Raw genomic sequence first — 21,152 nt, forward strand, 5'->3', positions numbered from 1 at the left:
TATATGGGAGCACATTAAAAAAACCATTTCTGGTGAATCCCGAATAATTTTCAGCTGATAATGGCGCATTTGGCCGAATTATTCTTGGCGGTAAGGGAACTCAACTATCATGCACAAGTAAGAGTGTTCCAATTATCATGCATCAAGATTTTAAGATATGCAAATGCCATGTAGCTGGACAGAAGCAAGGTAATGTTGTTTGCTGTCGCTTGTAGATACCTAAGCTGTTTTTGGCATTCAGCCTAATTGCATGAGTAGACTTGATTAATTAATCAACTTCTCAAATATTATAGTAGATGAAAAGTGGCAATGAGAAAGTTGCAGAGCAACACAAAAAACTCCCGATACAGCTTTCTATTGCTCAATACGTGCTACATAAACGTGTTTTTCCGAGCGTGAAAGAGGCCCCCAAATGCGCTCAAAGTGCCTCGAGTGGAAAGTCACGCGGCAATTGTCATGCGTACGCTCGTAAAATCCGAGCACAAGTAAACTGACTCCTCATCATTAAAAAGAAAGCTTTGCATCTTGCAGGGAGTGTTAATTTTGACAGATGGGCACACACCTTAGAGCGACTTCGAAATATCTCAGCGCATACTTCTGATTTCTTAGTGAAGCATCGACATGTAAGCTATAAATAAAGAAACTTGGCTGCAACTGAGAAAGCGAATGCAAACTCAATCAAATTTGCGACAAAAAATAATGACACACGTTTTATCGCAGCAGTTCTACCGGCACTTCGCGGTACAGACGAGTTTTTGTGCGGCATAATATATATATATATATATATATATATATATATATATATATATATATATATATATATATATATATATATATATATATATATATATATAATAAAGCGGGGCAGTGGAATACAGCTCATGGAACAAGGCGCAGCCAAAAAAGAATCTTGTTCGTCGACCCTTGACGTACTCAATAAAACGACGCCTTCACACCCATACATCTGTCCATGAATGGGTGGAGGCGGAAGGTGGTAAAAGTATGGGTGTAACACAATGTAGTGGGTCTGCATGACCATCTTCGTTATCCCTTAGATATGGACATGTCTCCTCATTTATTCTTTCTCCGGTGACCCCCTTTCACCGGCTAACAAATGTTCAGCGTGATCGCTTGGCGCAGGGCATGCCTGCATGTACCGGAAACCTCTCGAATGTTATCGATAGTTCTGTCCCTAGTCTGTTGCCGCCAAAACTTGCCGTCTGATTTATGCGTGACGCGAATTGCGTAGTACTTTCTGGTGGGCACGCGGGCACCAGCGATCACGCTGCATCCTTCAACGAGCCATGTAAAAAAGCCGACGCGCTTGACCCGCTGATCAAATTTCGACAATCGCCAACTGTGCTCGCCGCTATCATTGTGCTTTGTGTGTCAGTTGCTTCTGTGGGCATTATTACTGTGTTCTTCATCGTCACTACAACGTGACAAGATACATTTACTTTAAATGGGCACTGACACAATTTTTTCGACTATTCGTTTTTCTTTGCTTTAAGTGAATTTCGTAGACCTCTAAACCATAGGACGTACATGGTTTATATACACCTTATATCGGAGTGTCCCACATTCGTCAGAGAACGTGCACTGCTAATTAAGGAATGTGGACTGATTGGACTCAAGTGTACGATCCTTGGCGATGCCTGTTTCCGAGAGGGAGTGCTGCTCAACGAGACCAGGCCCATATAAGGCCTCACTAACTTTCATGCAGAAAATTGATTTGGCCTCCCGTTTACAGACATTTTTTTCCGTGTTCCTACTTTCTTTTTTCCGCGTCTCTGTCATTTGTTTGTTTCCTATTTTCTTTCCTATTTCTTTGTCTCCTATCTTCTACTCCTCTTCTTCTTTTTTCATTCTCTGCTCCCGAAAGTGTAGGCAGGCGTTGTGCCCCTTTCGGTGGCAGTTGTCAGCTTGTTCCCTTCCCTGTTTCCTTTGTGTCCTTGTATGTTTCCTTATGTAATAACAACAACAATACTAATGATAGTAAACAATAGAAAAAATAGTGACATACCGCAGAGTGGCGTATATATATATATATATATATATATATATATATATATATAGAGAGAGAGAGAGAGAGAGAGAGAGAGAGAGAGATAATGGCCTCCTTGGTAGACACAATCTTGAGCACGTAATTGTAATCTATTTCTTATCAAGAACGCAGAAATCCCTTATTTAGCTCGGTTGAATGTTCCTTCTTTCAAGTCAGTACTTTTCACATTGTTCTATCATGTGTTCATCGTGCCTGTTAATATTTGCTATATTAATTATTTTTGGTTGTCTTGAAGATGGGATGTCTACGCACTTTGATTATTAATCTAGATATGTTGCAGTTTTGGACACTAGGATTCTCGCGTAGATATTACATTTAACTACTTGCTATCTGTTAAATAAAGTAAAAACTGCAACAGGGACTTCGATCTGCTAAATGTCTAACGTCCTCTCGCCTGGTAAATGTAAAGATAAACAGCCGAATATTAAATATTCTTTTTTAATATCACCGTAAGATATACTGCCGCAGAAGATAAAAACAATTCTGCGACATTGTGGTCCTATCAAATCGATGCACTTCGTGAATGGGTTCAAAAGAATTACACTAAGCTTCACGGATACAAAAACAACATGGAAAGCGCAGCACTTCATCAGCGTGCAATTTGGTGAATTAGAAGGGATGTAAAAAACATCAAGGCTCCGCTGTAAGGTGGCTGAATTAGCGAAATTCTGCCGCAGCTGCGAATAACAGGGTACTTTTTTTAGATGCACTAAAATTTTAAGAATTGCCCGTCGCAGACAGCCCGATTTTAGCCCTTGAAATAAATCACTTAGTGAGGCGGCCCGCTCCTTCTACGCGAAATCAAGATGCTCAATCGAATAAGCAACATAATTACACCAGTTATCCCTTAATTTAATTATTTTACAGCATATATAATTCCCGAGTTGTAGCCGGTGAGTTCGAAAGGTTTATCCACTTGGAACCAATTCTCAGGGCTGCGCCAGTTTTGAGATATTAATTTTCAAACTATTCGACGAAATACATTGGCGTTATGGTTAGTTTTGTGCTTCAATGTCTAAAAAAGCGTTTTCTCAAAAAAAGTAAGTGGGACAACAGTGCATTTTTACCGCGAGTTTGACGGTGCATATCTCGAAACAGGTGTCATCCTCAGAATTTGTTGCAAGTCGATATGCCTTGTACACTCACTAGCTGCTATTCGTAGTTTCAAATATTATCGTAGTAAACAATGAAAAAAAGTAATTAGCATCCTTATGTTAATTATTCAACTAAGCATTTTGATTTTTGCAGAATGGCCGTTTCATCCAGTAATTTAGGCCAGGGTTTAGAATTCTGCTATCTGCCAGAGTAAATTTTTTAAAATTTGGTGCAGCTATAAAAAACGCCCTGTATGTATACAGCATCTGTACACGGGAGCTGTAGCCAGAAAGTCGGGGTTGGAGCATACACCGAGCACGTACTCACACTCCCCTCCCCCCCTCCCACCCCTCCCCGAAATTGATGCGTACCAGGCTACTTGGGATAAAAAGACGACCTAGATCCCCCATCTTCCCCCTTCTCCTTACAACCGAAAAGCTATGCCCCTGCTGTGCACATTGTAGAAGAGACGAGCCAGAAAACTACCTTTTGTATCAGTTCTGATATTGAAAAACTCGGCAGTCCAATAACGCAGAAATGAACTCGAAGTTTGCTGGCTGCCCTCCATAGAGAACACAAGTGAACCACGAGGCTGTCCGCTATGACCATCAATCGTACTAACGCTGCAGTTAAAGGTATAATTTTGGTTAGCACTCAATCAGGCTATAGTTTCAAAGCTCATTCTTTCTGAATTTCATCCACATTCCTATGAAAAGAAATGAGGAACTAATTGCAGAAAACGTCCATAACCTCTTCTACAGCATCGCGAACGGCGTCGATATAAGGCTGCAGAACTTGTGGCCTATACGTGTAATTCAAATTAATTTTGTACGGATGACGTGTAGAACAGTCTTTAAGCAGACTTTCTGCATGCATTAATGATTTGCCTGTTTCTTTTCGTTTTATCAAAGAACATTCATCTAGGCTCAGCCAGTTGTTCCTGCATACCATGATTACAATGGCGAGTATGGCTCTGGAATTCAAGGGCACCACCACCCCCAGTTTTTCGCATACCGAGCCTCCGCTCTAGGGGACCGTCACCGATTTGGCAATCCTTATGTGCACGCTATTATTCCTCTATCCTGATATTACTCCTCTAATCCTGGTGGGCAGCTTATTCCTCCAGTCTTGGTCACTCCTCTATCCTGAGATTACTCCTCTAAACCTGATGGTCAGCTTACTTCTCTATCCTGAGATTATTTCTATGATTTTAATGTTCAGCTTACTCCTCTAGCGGAATACCATATTCTTGTTCAGTCCCCTTTCATAAGGGATCATGTGAGATTTTGACACATGCGAAGCAGCCTGACGAACCCCCTAAAGAGCTAACAATGATTGTACGCGACTTGCCGTATCCGAAAACATAGTAGCGCAGGTAGCGCTTCCTCCATGTGTCGAACACCGTAATGAGGACGAAGGTGATGTGGAAGCCCTCCAGAAGGATCCAGGAGAAGGCGGCCAAAAAGAAATAGTGGAGGAGCCCGGCCACGGCTGCGCACAAAGTCTGCGCACAGAGTAGCGGCGGCAAGCCCGCAGTGGTCGGTAAAAGGCATGGAGGGAGAGAAAGAAAGAAAGAAAAGACAAAAGTCAGAAGGCGTGTTGAGTTCAAGAATGCTTTATTCAAAACAGCAGTTTATTACAACATCAAGTTGCAGGAACAGCACAAAAAGCGCTACACGTATCGGCGTGACTGCAGTGTATTATAGACAAATAAGGTTCATCTCGTCTCGATAGCACACCACTGCGTACGTTTCCACTCGATCAAAACAGGGAACGAGCTCACTACACAACACATTAATTCGCATGGCGCTGCAGTGTAATGATCCACTCAGTAGGACTAGAAAAAGGAACGTGCTTACAGGAAGTAGGCGTAAAAGAATGACGTATTGCACGTGCAGGAGCGAAATATAAGCACAGAGTACTACGATACAGACATTTGTTCTTCTTGAAGGAGTGCACTTTCCCGACATCTTTTCAATCTTGAGGACACAGAAGTTTTACAGGTTAACGTTGGATTTCTAAGTGCATGGTGACTTTGTGTCTTAATGACAAACATGTGCCAGGTCGCAAAAGCACGCAAATGTGGACGTTAGTGCAGTGCAATAATATTTTCTTAATGACGCTTTCCAATATTTACGTTTAGAGATGACTTCTGGTCGTTTTCTCGAGAATAAAAGAAGCCAGTGAGCCTTCGAGTTGAATACCAAGGTGACTTCACGTAACCCGCTTCTATCAGGATAACAAGCGTTGAAAAAGCGTAGATCAGTTCGTTGCAGATGGTTGCAATCTCTACCTTGTGCTTGGTTTGGTCGAGTCCGAACATGAGGACAACTTCCGCAACGAGGAGGCAAATGCACAGGTTTAGATGAATTGATGTGCGAGGGTTGCGGAGGGACCTATAAAAAACAAAATGAAGAAAAAGGTGGATCACGCTATATTGAAGCGTCCGTGTTTGCTTTGAAGTGCAGTAAATTTGCATTAAAGGTTGAACAAATTATGAAGATTACGTAGCGTAGCCCACGTGCAACTCCCCTTTAAAACTACACAGCTATGAGGAATATAATTTGGATACATACACATCAAAGTAAAACACTGTGCCGGTGGCGACAGACCCAGTCCCCCCCCCCACGCCCCCCCCCCGAGCGATGGGAGACCTTGTTGTCCAGCCCCGACCTACCGACCCAGCTCGCGCTGGCGGCTAGGGGGCAGGAACTGCTGGACGCATATGGGACCTGAGAAAGAAGGTTCCACCCCATCTGGTGCCAGCGCGCACCAACCGTTACTAAGGGCTCAGTACAAAAGTTGATTCTCTCTCTCTGGCGACAGAATAACTGTCTGTCTCGCTTGCACGTATTTTGGCTTCCAACTTGCCTCCCCCCTCCCCCCGTCCCCCTTGCGCACTCTCGATCACATGACCTCCAACACTGGGCACGCGGCAAAATGGCGCGCATCAAGCCGCCGTCCTTCTCGAATCACGCTCGCACGCTTTTTCTCGCGCCACAGCATACGGCTCGCTAGGCGCGATCTCATCGCACTTGAATTCTATACGAAACGTGAAGTCAAGTAGTTTCATAATATTTTAAACATGGGATTGACCATTCGAGTAAAAATTGACGCGTTATGTGTGAGTATTTAGTGTTGCCTATGAGTAGTCTTTGCACTGCTGCTGATATAGTGTCGTGACATCATCATCGTGATACTGTCGACTTCTGTGCTTGATAAAAGCCAGATAAAGGTTTCACTATGACAGTGCGACAACAGATACCCCGCTCTGTTCGGTCACTTGTCTGTTATTTTTGCTTGCTGAATGAATACATCGGCTGAACAATTCAACTGGCGCGATAATCTGTCAACTCAGCTGAAGGGTACACGGTATATTTCGAACGACCTGAGGTGGAAAGCACAGATGTCATGAAACAATGACGACTGTGAAGCACTGTTCCGCCTACTGACAATGGACATAACATGGTCATCAGGAGCTTTTCGTACTACTGGGAACAATGAAATGCTGAGATTCTGCTCGCGGTACAAATGGCTATTCTCACAGCAGCGAAACCTTTGTTTTTTTTATATTACTTTATATTTCAAGCTACACGTCGATAGTAGTACAAAAAGAGAGCGGGTAGGGAGGTCTTTGAGCTCCTTAGCAGTAACACTTTTCGTTTGTGCCAACATAATTTTTCTCAAAACATATCTAAAGCAAATTACCCGTCAGTGTTACCTTAAATACATGTGTCCTCGGTGGTTGCTCACCACCAGGCAAATTTGAACAGTGACATGTCAGGACGTGAACACAAGTGTGCACTCTGCAGGGACCAATGTGCGCATTGAAATTGCACTTCACAGAACTTTGTGTCATGGAAATTTAGGACACTATACAACTAACTTGTCTTATAATAAATTGTGAATACGTATAAAATGATTTGGCACAACTGGCGATGATATCATAAACGTTGAAACTCGGATTTCTTTTTATTGAAATGAAAATAAAAGAAAGAGACGTAGTCACCTTATAATGGTGACGGCTACTCATTTTCTCATAGCGGAAACAACAATATAAAAAACGTGTAAGAAAATGAGAAGATCGAAATTCACACGGTCAGAAATCGACAGCACAGTCCTATACACCTATGAACATAAGAATATAAAAGTCAAATGCAAGTTGCACCACAATGAGTTTGTAAACAACGTCACAAACACACACAAACGGCAGTGATGTAGACTGCGATGAGCATATAAACAGATGAGGAATTACAGTGTTGAAATAATGCACACACACAATACAAAAATATTCGAAATGTCTCTGAAGTACACTTTGTGAGATGCTCCTACACAGTAGTATCGAGAGTACGTTACCAGGTACTAGCTGTGCCCCATCGTCGTCGGCTACGTCAGTTCCCGGATCACCCAAGCTGGGCAGCACTGGGCTTGGTCTGTGGTTTTCAGAGTAGCCAATTGGGCAGCCTGAGTGCCGAGGATTCTCGTTTTGTGGTGAATATTTTACGTATCCTCGTCGAGCTTGCAGCAACCGTGTCGTTTTAAATGTACCGCAAACACTGACTGAGGCACTCTGAAAACATTTCTAGCTAAATATCTCGTAGTTATTTATAACGGTCGCACATAATAGTTTGTTTAATGCTACGTACACTTATCACTACATTCGCTAACAGTTTCCCGTGTGACTCTTTTGCAGTTGCTTGTAAGAGAGCAGGTATCCTCGGCAGCTCACCTGAAGCAGCCAAACACAGTGACGCAGAGGCAGAGGCAAAGAACGGACGCGCCGCAACCTGCCCAGGTGATGATCCTGAGGGGCAGCATGGACCGTTGGTGTTGTGGTAGGGCTCCATGTAGGTCCATGAGCACAGCGAAGTTGGACAGGTGCTGGCAGAAGCAGATCACGTGAGTGCCGTTACGTGTCCCAACCTGACAGCCCTCCGGGCTCCACTCACTGGATGCGTTTCAAAACAAAACAAAAAAGGACAGTGTCAGGATCAACAAGAAAGGATAGCAGACGACATTGGTGATCACTGAAAAGACAAAGAAGAAGAAAGTACGGTGCCTAAACGAAGCGCACATGAGAAAAAAGAAAGCTGGCATATCCCACGCCGTATGGGAATCTATGTTATGCGTAGCAGTGTGCGGGGCCTGACCCTACCAAGTTAACGAAACGACCATGAGAGCACCAAGACGTATTCGGCTATTTCATGACCTATATTATGCGCATGTCATGACATTCATGTCATGGTTTCATGGTTCATGCCATTTATTTTGGTCATACAATCTTGCCATGCTAGGTCACTTTTGGTACATACCAAGTTAATGAAACGACCATGAGAACACCAATACATAGGCGGCTGTTTCATGAGCTACGTGACACTTACGTCATGATATTCATGTCATGAGCGATCATTTATGTTCGTCGCAGACTGTTGTCGCACTATTGCAATTTTGGTACATACCAAGACGCAGCTGCGGCTGTTTCATGACCTACACTACATGCACGTCATGACATTCATGTCATGACATCATTTATGTTCTTCATACTAACTCTAGTGATACTACGCCAATTTTGGTACATACCAAGACGTAAACAGCTTTTTCATGACCTACACGAGACGCATGTCATGACATTTATGTCATGACCTATTATTTATGTTCTTCATACACTGTTCTCATACTGTGCAAATTTTGGTGCATACCAAGTTAACTAAACGACCATGAGAGCACCAGGATGTAGGCGTCTGTTTCATGACTACATGACACACATGTTATAATATTCGTGTCATGACCTAATATTTATGTTCTTCATACGCCCTTGTCATACTATGCAAATTTTGGCACATACCACGTTAACGAGACGACTTTGGAAGCATCAGACGTAGGCGGCTAGACAGATAGATACCATCAAAGTGGCAAATGTTCGCTAACAAATCCTTCGCATTTAAAAAATTGGAGGACGGTTTTCAAATATTGCTGACTGCTTCTCACGCTTCCCGGCAAATGCAGCTTATGTAACCACAATGTTTACCTGGAAATGCTGGTGGCAAACGCTATTCACGAAGGCGAGCTTTCTGGTTCTTATTTTTGTTCCTCTCCCCCACGATCGGCGCCGCCGCGGCCGCGGATGCGCGGAAGCGAGCGCCATCTGGATGGCGTTGTAAGGAACCAAGTGGTGCACGCCACTCCTACTAAAATAGACCTCGAACGGCAGCTGGAAAAATGGTTTGTGCTTGAGTTTCCGCAAACAGAATTATGTTTTCTCGTATATTCAAATTATAATCCGACGCCTTCATGTCTGTAGGTTATGTGTAAGTCGTACTTCAAGGAAGGAAAGAGTGGAGAAGGAAGGCAGGGAGGTTAACCAGTTTAGCCTAACCGGTTTGCTACCCTAGACATGGGAGCGGGATGGGGGGGATGAAAGATTGGAGGAGAGAGAGAGAGAGAGCACATAACACAGCAAACACATCGTCAGGTACAGTCCGTCACTCTTGCGCGGTACGCGACATCACTGTCACAGCTGCTTGTCCAAGCCCGTATCCTTCATAAACCGAAGCAGTCCCTTCGTCGCCTTCAGCTGCGATGTCTTCTGTGGGCGATATGTGAAAATGGTTGCAACTGACAATGGTCTATTGTCCAGGTGCGCTAGAACGGACGCCATGGACTGTCTCTGAACATTATATTCAGAACAGTCGCACAGAATGTGTTCCAACGTCTCCTCGCAAAGACAGGCATTGCAGAGAGCGTTGTCGGCCATTCCAATGCGAAACGAGTAGGATTTCGTGAAGGCCACCCCTAGCCATAAGCGATAAAGCAGGGTGGCCTCACTTCAGCGGAGTCCAGTTGGCATACAGAGATGCATCAATGAGGGCAGGTCGTGTTGATGATTGCTGCGGTTGGTCTGGCTGCTTGGTGTGCACCATAGAGAGAGCGTGATCTCCCGTGCAAGCACTTGAAGCCTGCTGGCTGCGTCGGACCGTGAAAGTGGTATGGCCTCTTCCTGTGCGTCTTCAAGAGCTGTCCGAGCGGCTTTATCAGCGTCTTCATTTCCTATGACGCCGCAGCGACTTGGCAGCCACTGAAACGTCACGTGATGTCCTTTCTCATGTGATGTATGAAGTAGGCATCTAATATCGAGCACGAGCTGTTCGAATGGCCCGCGACGCAGAGCTGATAGCACAGATTGTAGGGCTGCCTTTGAGTCACTGAAAATTGACCATTGTCGAGGTGGTTCCCGATTGACGAAACAAAGTGCAGCGCGAAGAGCAGCTAGTTCCGCAGATGTAGATGTCGTTGGGTGGTCAGTCCTAAAGCTGATTGTGATACCTCTTGCTGGGACGACCACAGCACCGGACGAACACTGGATGTTTGTGGAACCATCTGTATAAATATGTGCACTGTCCGCGTACCTCTCGTGCAGAAGAAGCAGAGACAGTTGTTTCAGCGCAGGCGACGACAGCTCAGACTTTTTCCCGATTCCTGGTACGCTGAGATGGACTGTGGGGCTGACAAGGCACCAAGGGGGTATCGATGGTTTAGATGCAGCGGTGAAGCCCGAGGGAAGTTTGTCGTTGTACTTGACGATAGTTTTAGAAAATGATGCTTGGTGCCTGTCTGAAGGTAGTGTTGCAAGGTGGGGATAGGGGGCACGTGCAAAATATCTGATATGCGTTCTCAAGGCTTCCACCGTGATGTGAGTTTGCATTGGATGGTCCCGAGCAATCGCAATAGTTGCCTCAGTTGACATGCATCTGGGCAAACCAAGACAAACTCTGAGTGCTTGAGCTTGTGCTGCCTGCAGAACACGAATATTTGTCTTGCAGGTGTTGTTCAGTACAGGTAGACTGTATCTTAAAAAACCGAGGAAGAGAGCTCTGTAGAGTCTCAGCATTGCGTGCGTCTACTGACATCCCCCACGTCTTTTTTGTCAAGTATTTAAACAACTGGGAGGTTGCTGTCAGGCGCCGTTTCATGTAAGCCACGTGCGGGCTCCAACTGAGGTCTCGGTCGATAATTACGCCAAGAAATCTGTGGGTTCTGACATAGGAGATGACATAAGGCGTCATTGGTTTGCGAGTAAATGCCACTGGGGCGCATTTTTCTGGCGATATGCTCAGACCTTGTTCACACAAGTAGCTCGCTGTCAAAGTAGCCGCTCTTTGAAGCCGTGCACGTATCTGAGGACGTGTGACTGCCGAAGTCCAGACACAGATGTCATCTGCGTATATTGAAATTTTGGTGGTAGTTGGCAAGTGTTCAGCAAGCCCAATAAGAGCGAGGTTGAATAGCGTCGGGCTGAGAGCACCGCCTTGAGGAACGCCCCTGCTGGTATAGCGTCGCGTAGTTGGGCCATCGTCAGTTAACACATAGAATGATCTTGCAGAAAGGTAACTTGCAATCCACAAAAATACTCGACCACCTAGGCCAACCGTCACAAGAGCGTCGAGAATCGCCTCATGTAATACGTTATCGTATGCCCCTTTGACATCTAAGAATAAAGCTGCAGATAAACGTTTACGGGACCTTTCGTGCTGGACATATGAAACGAGATCAACTACATTGTCGATGGAAGAGCGGTCACGTCGGAAACCAGCCATGGAATTTGGATAAATCTTGTAGTATTCAAGGTACTATTCCAGGCGGCCAAGGATCATCCGTTCCATTATCTTTCCTACACAGCTGGCCAACGCTCTTGGGCGGTAAGAGGTGAGCTCTAGCGGGGATTTGCCCTGCTTCAAGGTTGGTACCAGGCGGCTCACTTTCCATTCGGCAGGAACATTTCCCTCCTGCCATGAGGTGTTGTATAGACTCAATAGTGCTATCCGTGCAGATTCTCCGAGATAACACAAGGCTCGGTATGATATACCATCTGGGCCCGGAGATGATGAGCGCCTGCAGAGAGCTAGTGCCGCCTCGAGCTCCTCCATTGAAAAAGGAAGGTCCATGTGGCAATCACGGGAATGGGGGACGTCATCTCGGGCTGGAGGGTCTGGACGTGTCGCATGGCCTGCTATGCGCGCACAAAAGTCTTCTGCGACATCGATGTCTTGCCGCCCTTGGAAAAGCGCGAGCGCCTTGAATGGAAAACGCTGTTGCGGAAGGCAACGCAGACCTTGCACCGTTTTCCAAATGTGAGACAGCGGCTTGCGGGGGTCGAGTGACTGGCAAAACGTTGCCCAACGTTCAGACGCTAATCTATCCATTCGACGCTGAATCTTCTTTTGTATCCTCCTGGCTGCCCTAAGGTCATGGATTGATTTTGTACGCCGATATCGACGTTCCGCCCGGCGACGAAGTGCGCGAAGTCGCTCTAATTCTATGTCGAAGTCGTTTCGCGTGTAAGAGATCGTCAGCATGCGAGTGGCGTTTCGCATCGTATTTTTAATTGTTTGTTCTAACCCAGAGGGTAGGCCCTCGTTGCAGGCATCTTCCATATCAGATTTGAAGTTGGCCCATTGAATCGTCCGAATGGTATTCCGTGGGCCAGATCTAGACGACAAGCTTTTGATGTTCAGATAGGTGGAAATGTGATCACTCCTATGTGTCTCAATATCTGGAAACCACTTCACACATCTGGCGAGAGAGTAAGGCCATAGTTGTAGGCGATGCTTGATAATCTTCGTCCTCTTGCATTTGTCTTTGTACTTCCCCATGCTGGATGGTGTGCATTGAAATCTCCTTTGATGACCCATGGGGCGGGGCAAACACTCAAGATATCTGCTAATCTTTTAGTGTCGAAATTGCTGGAAGGCAATATATACACGCCTATGAGAGTAAACAAGAGTTTGTTCTTTTTAACTGTGATGCAAATATACTGATTGTCGTCGTGGGGCGCAATTGGTTGCAAAACATAGGTGAGTTCACGACGAACAAAAACGATGATTTTGCTGCATGCACTATTTGTTGATGACATGAAACATTCGTACCCTGACAGTCTGATTGGTTTCGAGAAGTTGGGCTCACAAATGACGATGAGTGGAAACACATTGGTGTACACATACTGACGGAAATCTGAAATTCGTGATTTTAGCCCTCTGGCGTTCCACTGCATGATGGACGCTGCCTTGACTTCTTTTCGGAAGGCTGGGGTATGGGTAGCCATCTTTCTAGTTGAATGATTCAAGCACTGGGCTTAAGGCGTCCAGCACTTTAAGTGCGCTTCGAGCAGACGGTGTCGCCATCTCAACTAAAATCGTTCGGATGGCCTCCATGAGGGAACGTAGCACCGAGATGACTTGACCATCTGGTTTAGGCGAATCATCATTGGCCGGAGAAGGCTCCGGTGGGGCCGTGACCTTCTGAGGTTCCTTAGCAAGGGAGCAGCTCGGTAGCGTAGGCCATTCCTCTAAAGAAAGTCTTATCTGATTCCCTCGTGGAAGTGGTGGGCCCTTTCGCGGCGCGAGTATGTGGTACCGTAGTGGAGCGGGTACTATCACTTCGCGCATGCGCTTTCTTTGAAGACGTACGACGATGTCGACGTCGACTCCGACGCCGGACTACTTCGGCTGCCTCCCTGTGGGCCGAATTGTCTCTGGCCATTTGCTTCAGAACCGCGCGCTCCCTCTTGATGCGGGGACAGTCTTTCGACGAGGCTACGTGAGGGCCGCTACAGTTGGCGCACTTCAGAACTGTGGCACCACAGGTCTCTTCTGCATGAGGTTCAGCGCAACGGGGACACAGTAGCGAGTTGGGACACACGCCCTTGACGTGTCCTAGCCTGAAGCACTGATGACATTGAAGCGGCTTCTGGATGAATGGTCGAACCGGATGTCGAAAATGTCCGACTTTAACGTGGGATGGTATGCAATCCCCCTTGAAAATTACTTTTACGCAGCGCGTATTCCCAAGACGGCGCACTTGCGTGATAATCGTGCCCTCATTTGCCGGCTTGATGAGTCTAGGTAAATCATCATTGGGAATGGCAATGTCAATGTCGTAAATTACACCAGCTATCGATGTGTCGTCGATCGGGATGAAGGGGCGCATTTTGATTCCGCCTAGCTCCGTGATTTCTTGAAGTGGTCCCAGCACACTCGCGTTGTACACGTCTATGGCGAGTATATTCTTGCGTGGGTTTATTCTGATGTCTTTAATTTGATCCGGCACCGCACGTTCCATAATAATGGATAGGGCTTGCCTGTTCAGCAACCGTAGGTTGCTTGACGGTTCTTCCGGCATAAAGATGATGACGTGTGGCCAGCGCGCAGGCCTTGACTTCATAGTCGTAGTGCTCGCAGGAGTTGACGGCGCTGTGTTGGCGATCTTTCTCTTCGCCCTCTTACTCCGGATGGGTATGAAGCCGTCGTCGGATGAGTCGTCTTCCGACATAGAGTACAGCTCGGTGTCCTCGGTGTCGCTGGTGGAGCCAACTCGCTTCCTTGTGGTTGACAGCCGTGATGACTTCTGGCCAGGTGGGCCTCCGGCATGCTCCGCGTCCATGGCGGCAAGACGGGGAGGTGAGGCACCTCGAAAGGAACAGATTTCACCAAAAAATCAGAGAGCACAGAAACAAGCGTTCTGACCTCGTACTTCAAGAATTTCATGGCGCATTATACTTTGAGAAATTCAATTAGTGCAGTAATGCCTATGCGCCACGCGGAGGGCCTGCGTGGATCGGGATGCGTGGTTCGGAATGATTTTTCTCATACGGACATCGCCGCCGGCGCCGACGCCGACACCGACGCGGGATATTCTGCGACACGGGGCCGTTTTAAATACGTGGTAGTGCTAGTGGCCCAAAAGCAGACAGGCTTTGGTATGGAAGAAGATCGGACGTGCCAGCGCTGCGTCCCGCCAACATCGCGGGTCTGAGTCCCGTCCCAGCACCTGTCGTCACCCAAGTCGTCCCGGCCGAGGTCATGGCTCGGTAATGCGCCGCCGTCGACTGCCAGGATCAGTACTCGACTTCCCATATGGCTCCGTCCACGTCAGACAAGCACAAGTGCCAGGAGTTCGCTGGCCACGTGAGTGAACGTGCCATGAACGACATCGCCGACATTGGTGAATATGTTCCGTTTAGTTGGTTGAGAACACTCAGAAATTACGCTGTTTCAGGGACCGCACGTTTCAGGGTGCATGTTATATTTGGACGATTTTGAATTGTGCTGCTGTTGTAGAAGTTTATAAGAACATTGTCTAAGGAAAGTTTTGTTAGCTGTTGAGCCTGTTAGGCTTTTGGTTGCCATTTTGTTGCTATCGTAGTCTCTGTTTGTGTTTGCATGTCGAAATGAAGTCTATTTTGTTATATACTTCCTTGGCGTCCGAGTTCCTTCTGTCCAGTGACAGGTACTTCGAGCAGGTTTTTCACAAGACAATGATAACCATCTCATTGTTCGATGAGAAAAACCTGCAAATCTTTTGTATTGTGTTGTCAAGAAATCAGTATGACCGCAAATGACACCGGCTAATACTCTCATGACCAGCTAATACGAGCATGCATCTAAACACCCCAGAAATTGACTTTTCGGCAGCTACCACCGTAGATGAATTGGCCAAGCATCGCACACGTCAAGCTGAAGTTGTGCGTTCGGCTCCTGCCAATGGGGAACTTCTCGTTTGTTCTACTTTGATTTTCCTTTTCATTTATTGGCAATGTGATGTTTAGTGTTAAGACAACTTTCTGTTACAACTACACAAAGACAGTTATTTCCCCTTGGTTGTTGTATTGTTTCCTTGTCTGCTTGTTTGTTGGTCTTATGTGGCTAAGAAATCGAGAATGATTATACGAGTACACTTCCCCACGATTTAAGCAAGTTCTTAGGTTCAGTATGATACACATTGACAGCAACTCCACTAAAATCAATATCAAGTGGGAGGCGACGTGCGGGGTTCAATACACGTCAACGGTAACCGAACAGAAGTCAGCTGTTTCTCAAAAAATATTTAAAGCCCTGTTCACCAGAAAATTAGTATCGACAATGGTCCACTCTGAATAGAGTGACAGCGAGATTCAAAAACCACTAAGCCCTGCACATTTGTTACCGGCTTCGAAACCGATTCGAGCTGCGCGCGAGTGCCAACCCCCAACTGCAGCCTGAGCCGTTCCCTTCATGAGCATAACATTGCACAACTGTCTCGGCGCACTGGCGGTATACATTATGGAGAGCGAGCAAATGTAAAACCGCACGTATACACAGTGATGGTTGTGCAATAAAGAAACCTCGCTCGCTTGCCCCGAGTTTTTTTTAGGGGATGTGGGAAAACCATGGAGAACGCATGATGCTGCTCTGTTCTGGACTTCAGGCGAGCACTCGCTCAAGTCCGTGTGCGCAACGCCGGTAACGGAAGCAAGCTTTCTTTTTTTTTTTTTTTGAAAATTCGAAAGGCAGAGGAAAGCTAACGATCCCCACCAAGCCACAAGGTTGTTATAACGTAATCGACCGTTTTTATTTCTTGCCTTGGGGCCCTATAACGTAAAACTATTCCAATATGTTTTTATTCTAATCTTCTGACGTCAGATTTGCGTAACCACAGACGTAAGCACCGGGCGGTCACCCGCAGGGTTGTCTGAACAGACCAATCAAACGTTCTCCTTGTTCATAGGAGGTCACTTTTCTTTGCTTGAAGAACGAATAACATTGCCTACACTGAGCGGCTTGTCTTATCTAATTGGCTGACAAGAGGCGAGGAGCACTCTCAAGTGGAGAGGGATTCGATAGGGCCGAGCCGCTGCACTGAAAGTCGACAACCGGATGAAGAAGGTGGTGCCGGCATCTGCGATTGGTCCACTTTCCCTTACTTAGCTTGCTGTGGCTGGTCGAAAATCGCGGCGGCATGCAACGGAAGCTTAGGAATGACGGTAAAACGGATCCTCAGCAAAAAAGAGGTGGCAGAATGAGATCCTAAACGTGCCGAAAGTGCTTGAAAATGTTACACGGCCCCGCAAGAAGTTTTATTATGCGCAAATAAACCCATGCTTTCCGGCAGGTGCGAGTAGCCAGCGCCTGAGCGATCGGTGGCAGCCATCTTTTATTCCTTTCGGAATGGGGCAGCCTGCGACTATTCAGAAGAAAATTCAGTTTTCTTCGGCATATTAATGCATCGTTAATGTGTACGTGTCATTTTGACGCGGCGAGTTTTTGCGGTTTTGTGACGTCGCGTGACAGGTAGGTGAAGTGGGCGCAGCCCGAAAACTTTTGACCAATAGCCGGGAACTAATGGCGAAAAGGCATCGAATCAGAAATAACTATCTTTCTTTTTTCGGTCAAATCATGCATAATCAGTGTTTACACGTCATATCATATGGGAAGCTATCGCGGTTTTCGTGACGTCGCGTGACAGACAGGTGAAGTGGGGGTGGTCCAAAAAAGTTTTTGGCCAATCGCGGAGGGCTGATTACAGAATCGGAATAGAAAAGTTTGGAATAGGTTTACGTTATAGCGCCCTTGCTCTCCAGATAGTGCAACAATAAGCCGGCCACGTTTCCAATATGCGTTGTTTTTAGTGCTTACAGATTGCTCTTTTCGACCTTGTGTGTGTAGTGCGTCAGACTCGTGTAAAAGTAGCAATGATTTAAAAACGGTGCATCTTTACTGCATAAAAATACAGAGCTTATTATGGAACGATGCTTGACCAATACCGGCTTATAGTATTTTTTCGAAATACATTACAGATAGTAATAGAACATATGCGTCGAAGCAAGTTGGGCAAAATATTTATGCGTAAAACTGTGGCGGCAAAAAAAAATTTTTTTTTTCAATCTGGTTTTGTTAGCGGCCAGCAGTACGTGTTTAACGGACCTCACACGATTTTGCTTATCCTGCAGAGCTCGTGTACTGCTTTTACGCACTCGTACTAGCTCGTCAATAGGGGCATTGGCAGTAGCTCGTATCCAGCTGGCAACCAAATATAGCATTACCATGCATTGGCCACCACCGCAGTGTATGTGTGTCACACATCTGAATCTCTCCAATCCAAACGCAACCCGCCTCGACGCAAAGGAAATCAAAGGAAACTTAGCTCATGTATGTTAGCGGACGCTCCAATCAAGGACTATGCTACTGCAATTACATGGGTAAACTGATTAGTCCACGAGCTAGTCAGCTCTACTCTGGGCTTGAAGAAGCTCGCGCTCTTTTACAAGGCGCTGAATCTACATAGTTCACATTATGTCAAAGAAGCAATCGAGCATGACAGCTATATATTGGCAGGTTTGACGGGAGATTGCAGAATAAGCTTGATAAAAGCCAAACTTCAAATAGTCCTTGCTTTGCGACGATGCTCGTAACACGCAATAAAGAGAATCACTACGCGAAAAACACGAAATGCGATCATATCTTACCACTGTCTGTCGGTCATAACTCGCAAACACATTATTGGGACCTTTTATGCACATGCACAAATTAAATGGTTCGAAGCCACTTGTATCAGAAAAACCGGGGACATTGGGAATAGTCACGCTAGTACTTCAGCTATCAATATACATATATATATATATATATATATATATATATATATATATATATATATATATATATATATATATATATATATATGTTGACGGCACATTTATCTAAACATCTTCGTGCCTCGTTTTCCCAGCGATAAATGTGACTCTATATGGTGACACTGACCAGCGTTTATATATAATGTTTTGTGTTCCCCATGTATAGCGACTAATTCGTATATTTGTTATTAGCACCGTTCCGCATATACATGGTAAAACCTTGGGTTCAGTTTGGCGCTTGTAGTTCATGTTTCCAGCTCTGTTCCGGCAAACTTTGGCGCCGAGGCAGGGGCGTAGCCAGGGGGGGGGGGTGCTTATAGGGCTTCAGCCCCCCCCCCCGAAATTTTTTCGTGCTGTCCATGCACCGCCGACAAAAGCAACCCCCGGCGCCGGAAATCATTCTGGATTTTGTCTAGAGCGTCTTTTTCACGCTCGAAAAGCCATTTAACCGCGAAAATTGCGAACTCGGGCTGAATTTCGTGGCAACGCCTACGCACCTGGAGTCACATAACGCAAGCAGCCCCATCCGAGCACAAAGTTTCAAGGATGTTTTGATGGCGAACGGGCTCGCCGCGGCATTTCGCAGAGGCCGCGGAATCTACACTCTATCATGGAATTTACGGAGCGCGTGGATATCAATTCCGAAACTTTATGGGTATAAAGTTCTCATAAACTTTTGATGTGAAAGGTGCATTGACGTTTCCAAACGTGTGCTTTAGATTTTCAATTGCGGAACTTTGTAAGTTTAATGCTCCCATAAATATTTGATGCCAAAGGTGCATTGACTTTTCCAAAGTCGCACATCGGGCCATACAACGAGACAAGCCAAATGACCACGCTATCAGACAAGTTGACAAAGCCCGTAGCGAGGCCCGATGAGACGAAGCGTTGTGGTAGTTAATTCGTGCCGTCATGTCACATAAAAAAGTATATCTTTTTTCACCTGCGCCAAAGCATCCAGTGAAGACACTAAAGCCAGCCAAGGCAACTACGTTCTTATTTATTTTTTCTACTTTGACTTTTAATCGCGAGGACACATTGAGCCTCTTCAATTTTTTTGTGCCCGCTCCCCTACCCGCGCGCCGCCAGAGCCAGTCAGAGCGCATGCGTTTTTCTCGTGTTGCCCCGACCACCGCGCGGCGCCCTTCGGTGCGAGTTCGCTTTTCTCTGGCCGAGTGCATTTTCGCCTGGCAGAGCTTTGGACGCTTTCTAGCTAGCAGACGAGAAAAAGAAACAATGGTCGCTAGCAGCCATCACTGTGGGGACTCGACGGATTGCAGCGCGTTCGCTTGAGCGCAACCTCTCCAGAAAGTCTTGTCTCGCCGGTGTAGGATACCGAGCAGTATGCGCATGGTTCTTGGTGGACCAAGCGTCTCGTGATTTCTTCGATATTCCTTCAATAGCCATATCAGTTGCCCAAAGTAGGCATTCTATTGTGACCAACATACTTCGCCTTTTTTTTTTCATTACGGTGCCGCCGCCCCACAAAAGGAAAAAAAAAGCGCTGTTGCGGTGCAGCGAATTGTCGCATGGTGAAAGTGCTATTTTGTTACTTCTTTTGCGGAAAGTAATGGGCCATGGGACGCTTCAGCTGCCGGATAGTCTTATTATATTCTTGTGATAGCAACTATATGGACACTCTAGGTGCATTCCTGCCGTCGCCGTCGCCCTCATGTTCCGCATGAAGTCGAAGTGCGATAACATCGTGACCCCGCGCCGCATGCTGTATGTGCGAGTGAAAGCGTGGGGGGGGGGGGGGAAATGGGTGAGCCGACGATAGTGGCTCAGTCTTGTGTGCGCAAGGGAGAAAAGTGAGGAGTAAGCGCGCCGCCTTCCGTCGCGCGCGATACATCGGGGCGAGTGGATGGAATGGGGGCAGGATCTAGGATTCTGTGAATCTGTGATTGCGCAACATGTTTATTTGCCTTGTTTGACGCATTATATAGCGTGACTTCTTCTTAGATACGTGGATTTATTGGAGACTTACTTATACGTATGTTTAAATATCTTGTTTCGAGGTTTTGTGTATACGTGCCGTGAACTTCGGTTCCAGTGGCACTTTCTTGCCCTTTATCAAGCTGGATCTTCGCATTTGTATATTCCATTGCATCTTCGCATTTCTAATGTACGAGGGCGAGTCAAACGAAAGTGAGCCTACCCACCCCGCGCAATTATGGTTCTGTTCATTATCTGCAAGGCCTGCGCGTAGCACACAGGCATCTCTCATCTACAAGAGTGACACGCAGATGTGAGGGTAAATGTTCTTTAATGCTCTCATACACTGGGTTGGACATGGTTGCGTGCCGTAATGGACTCTCCAGAAGTTGAGCAGCGTGGTGCCGTCAGGTTTTTGACAGCTGAAGGTGCTTGTCCAAAAAGAAATTAGTTGCCGTATGGCTGCCGTGTACGTTTAACATTGCATTTCATTAGCCACTGTGAAGCGTTGGAACAAACGCTTCAAAGAAGGACGTGAAACTTGCAAAGACGATCCCAGACCGGGGCAAAGCCATCGTGCAATCACCCCTAACAAAATTGCAAAGGTTGATGAGC

General features: G+C 46.1%; 1 protein-coding gene across 1 annotated transcript in view; it reads right to left on the bottom strand.

The window, feature by feature from the left end:
* Positions 1-4,757: 4,757 nt before the first annotated feature.
* Positions 4,758-21,152, bottom strand: part of LOC126541300 (adhesion G protein-coupled receptor L3-like) — a 67,874-nt gene continuing 51,479 nt past the window's right edge. Inside the window, exons 10-11 of the mRNA XM_050188024.3 lie at positions 7,890-8,108; positions 4,758-5,556 (exon numbers count right to left, since the gene is read on the bottom strand). Coding sequence (XP_050043981.1) covers positions 5,274-5,556; positions 7,890-8,108 — 502 coding nt within the window. The 3' untranslated portion in view covers positions 4,758-5,273. The remainder of the gene's footprint in view (positions 5,557-7,889; positions 8,109-21,152) is intronic.

Source organism: Dermacentor andersoni, chromosome 2 (assembly GCF_023375885.2).
Source record: "Dermacentor andersoni chromosome 2, qqDerAnde1_hic_scaffold, whole genome shotgun sequence".
NCBI lineage: Eukaryota > Metazoa > Arthropoda > Arachnida > Ixodida > Ixodidae > Dermacentor > Dermacentor andersoni.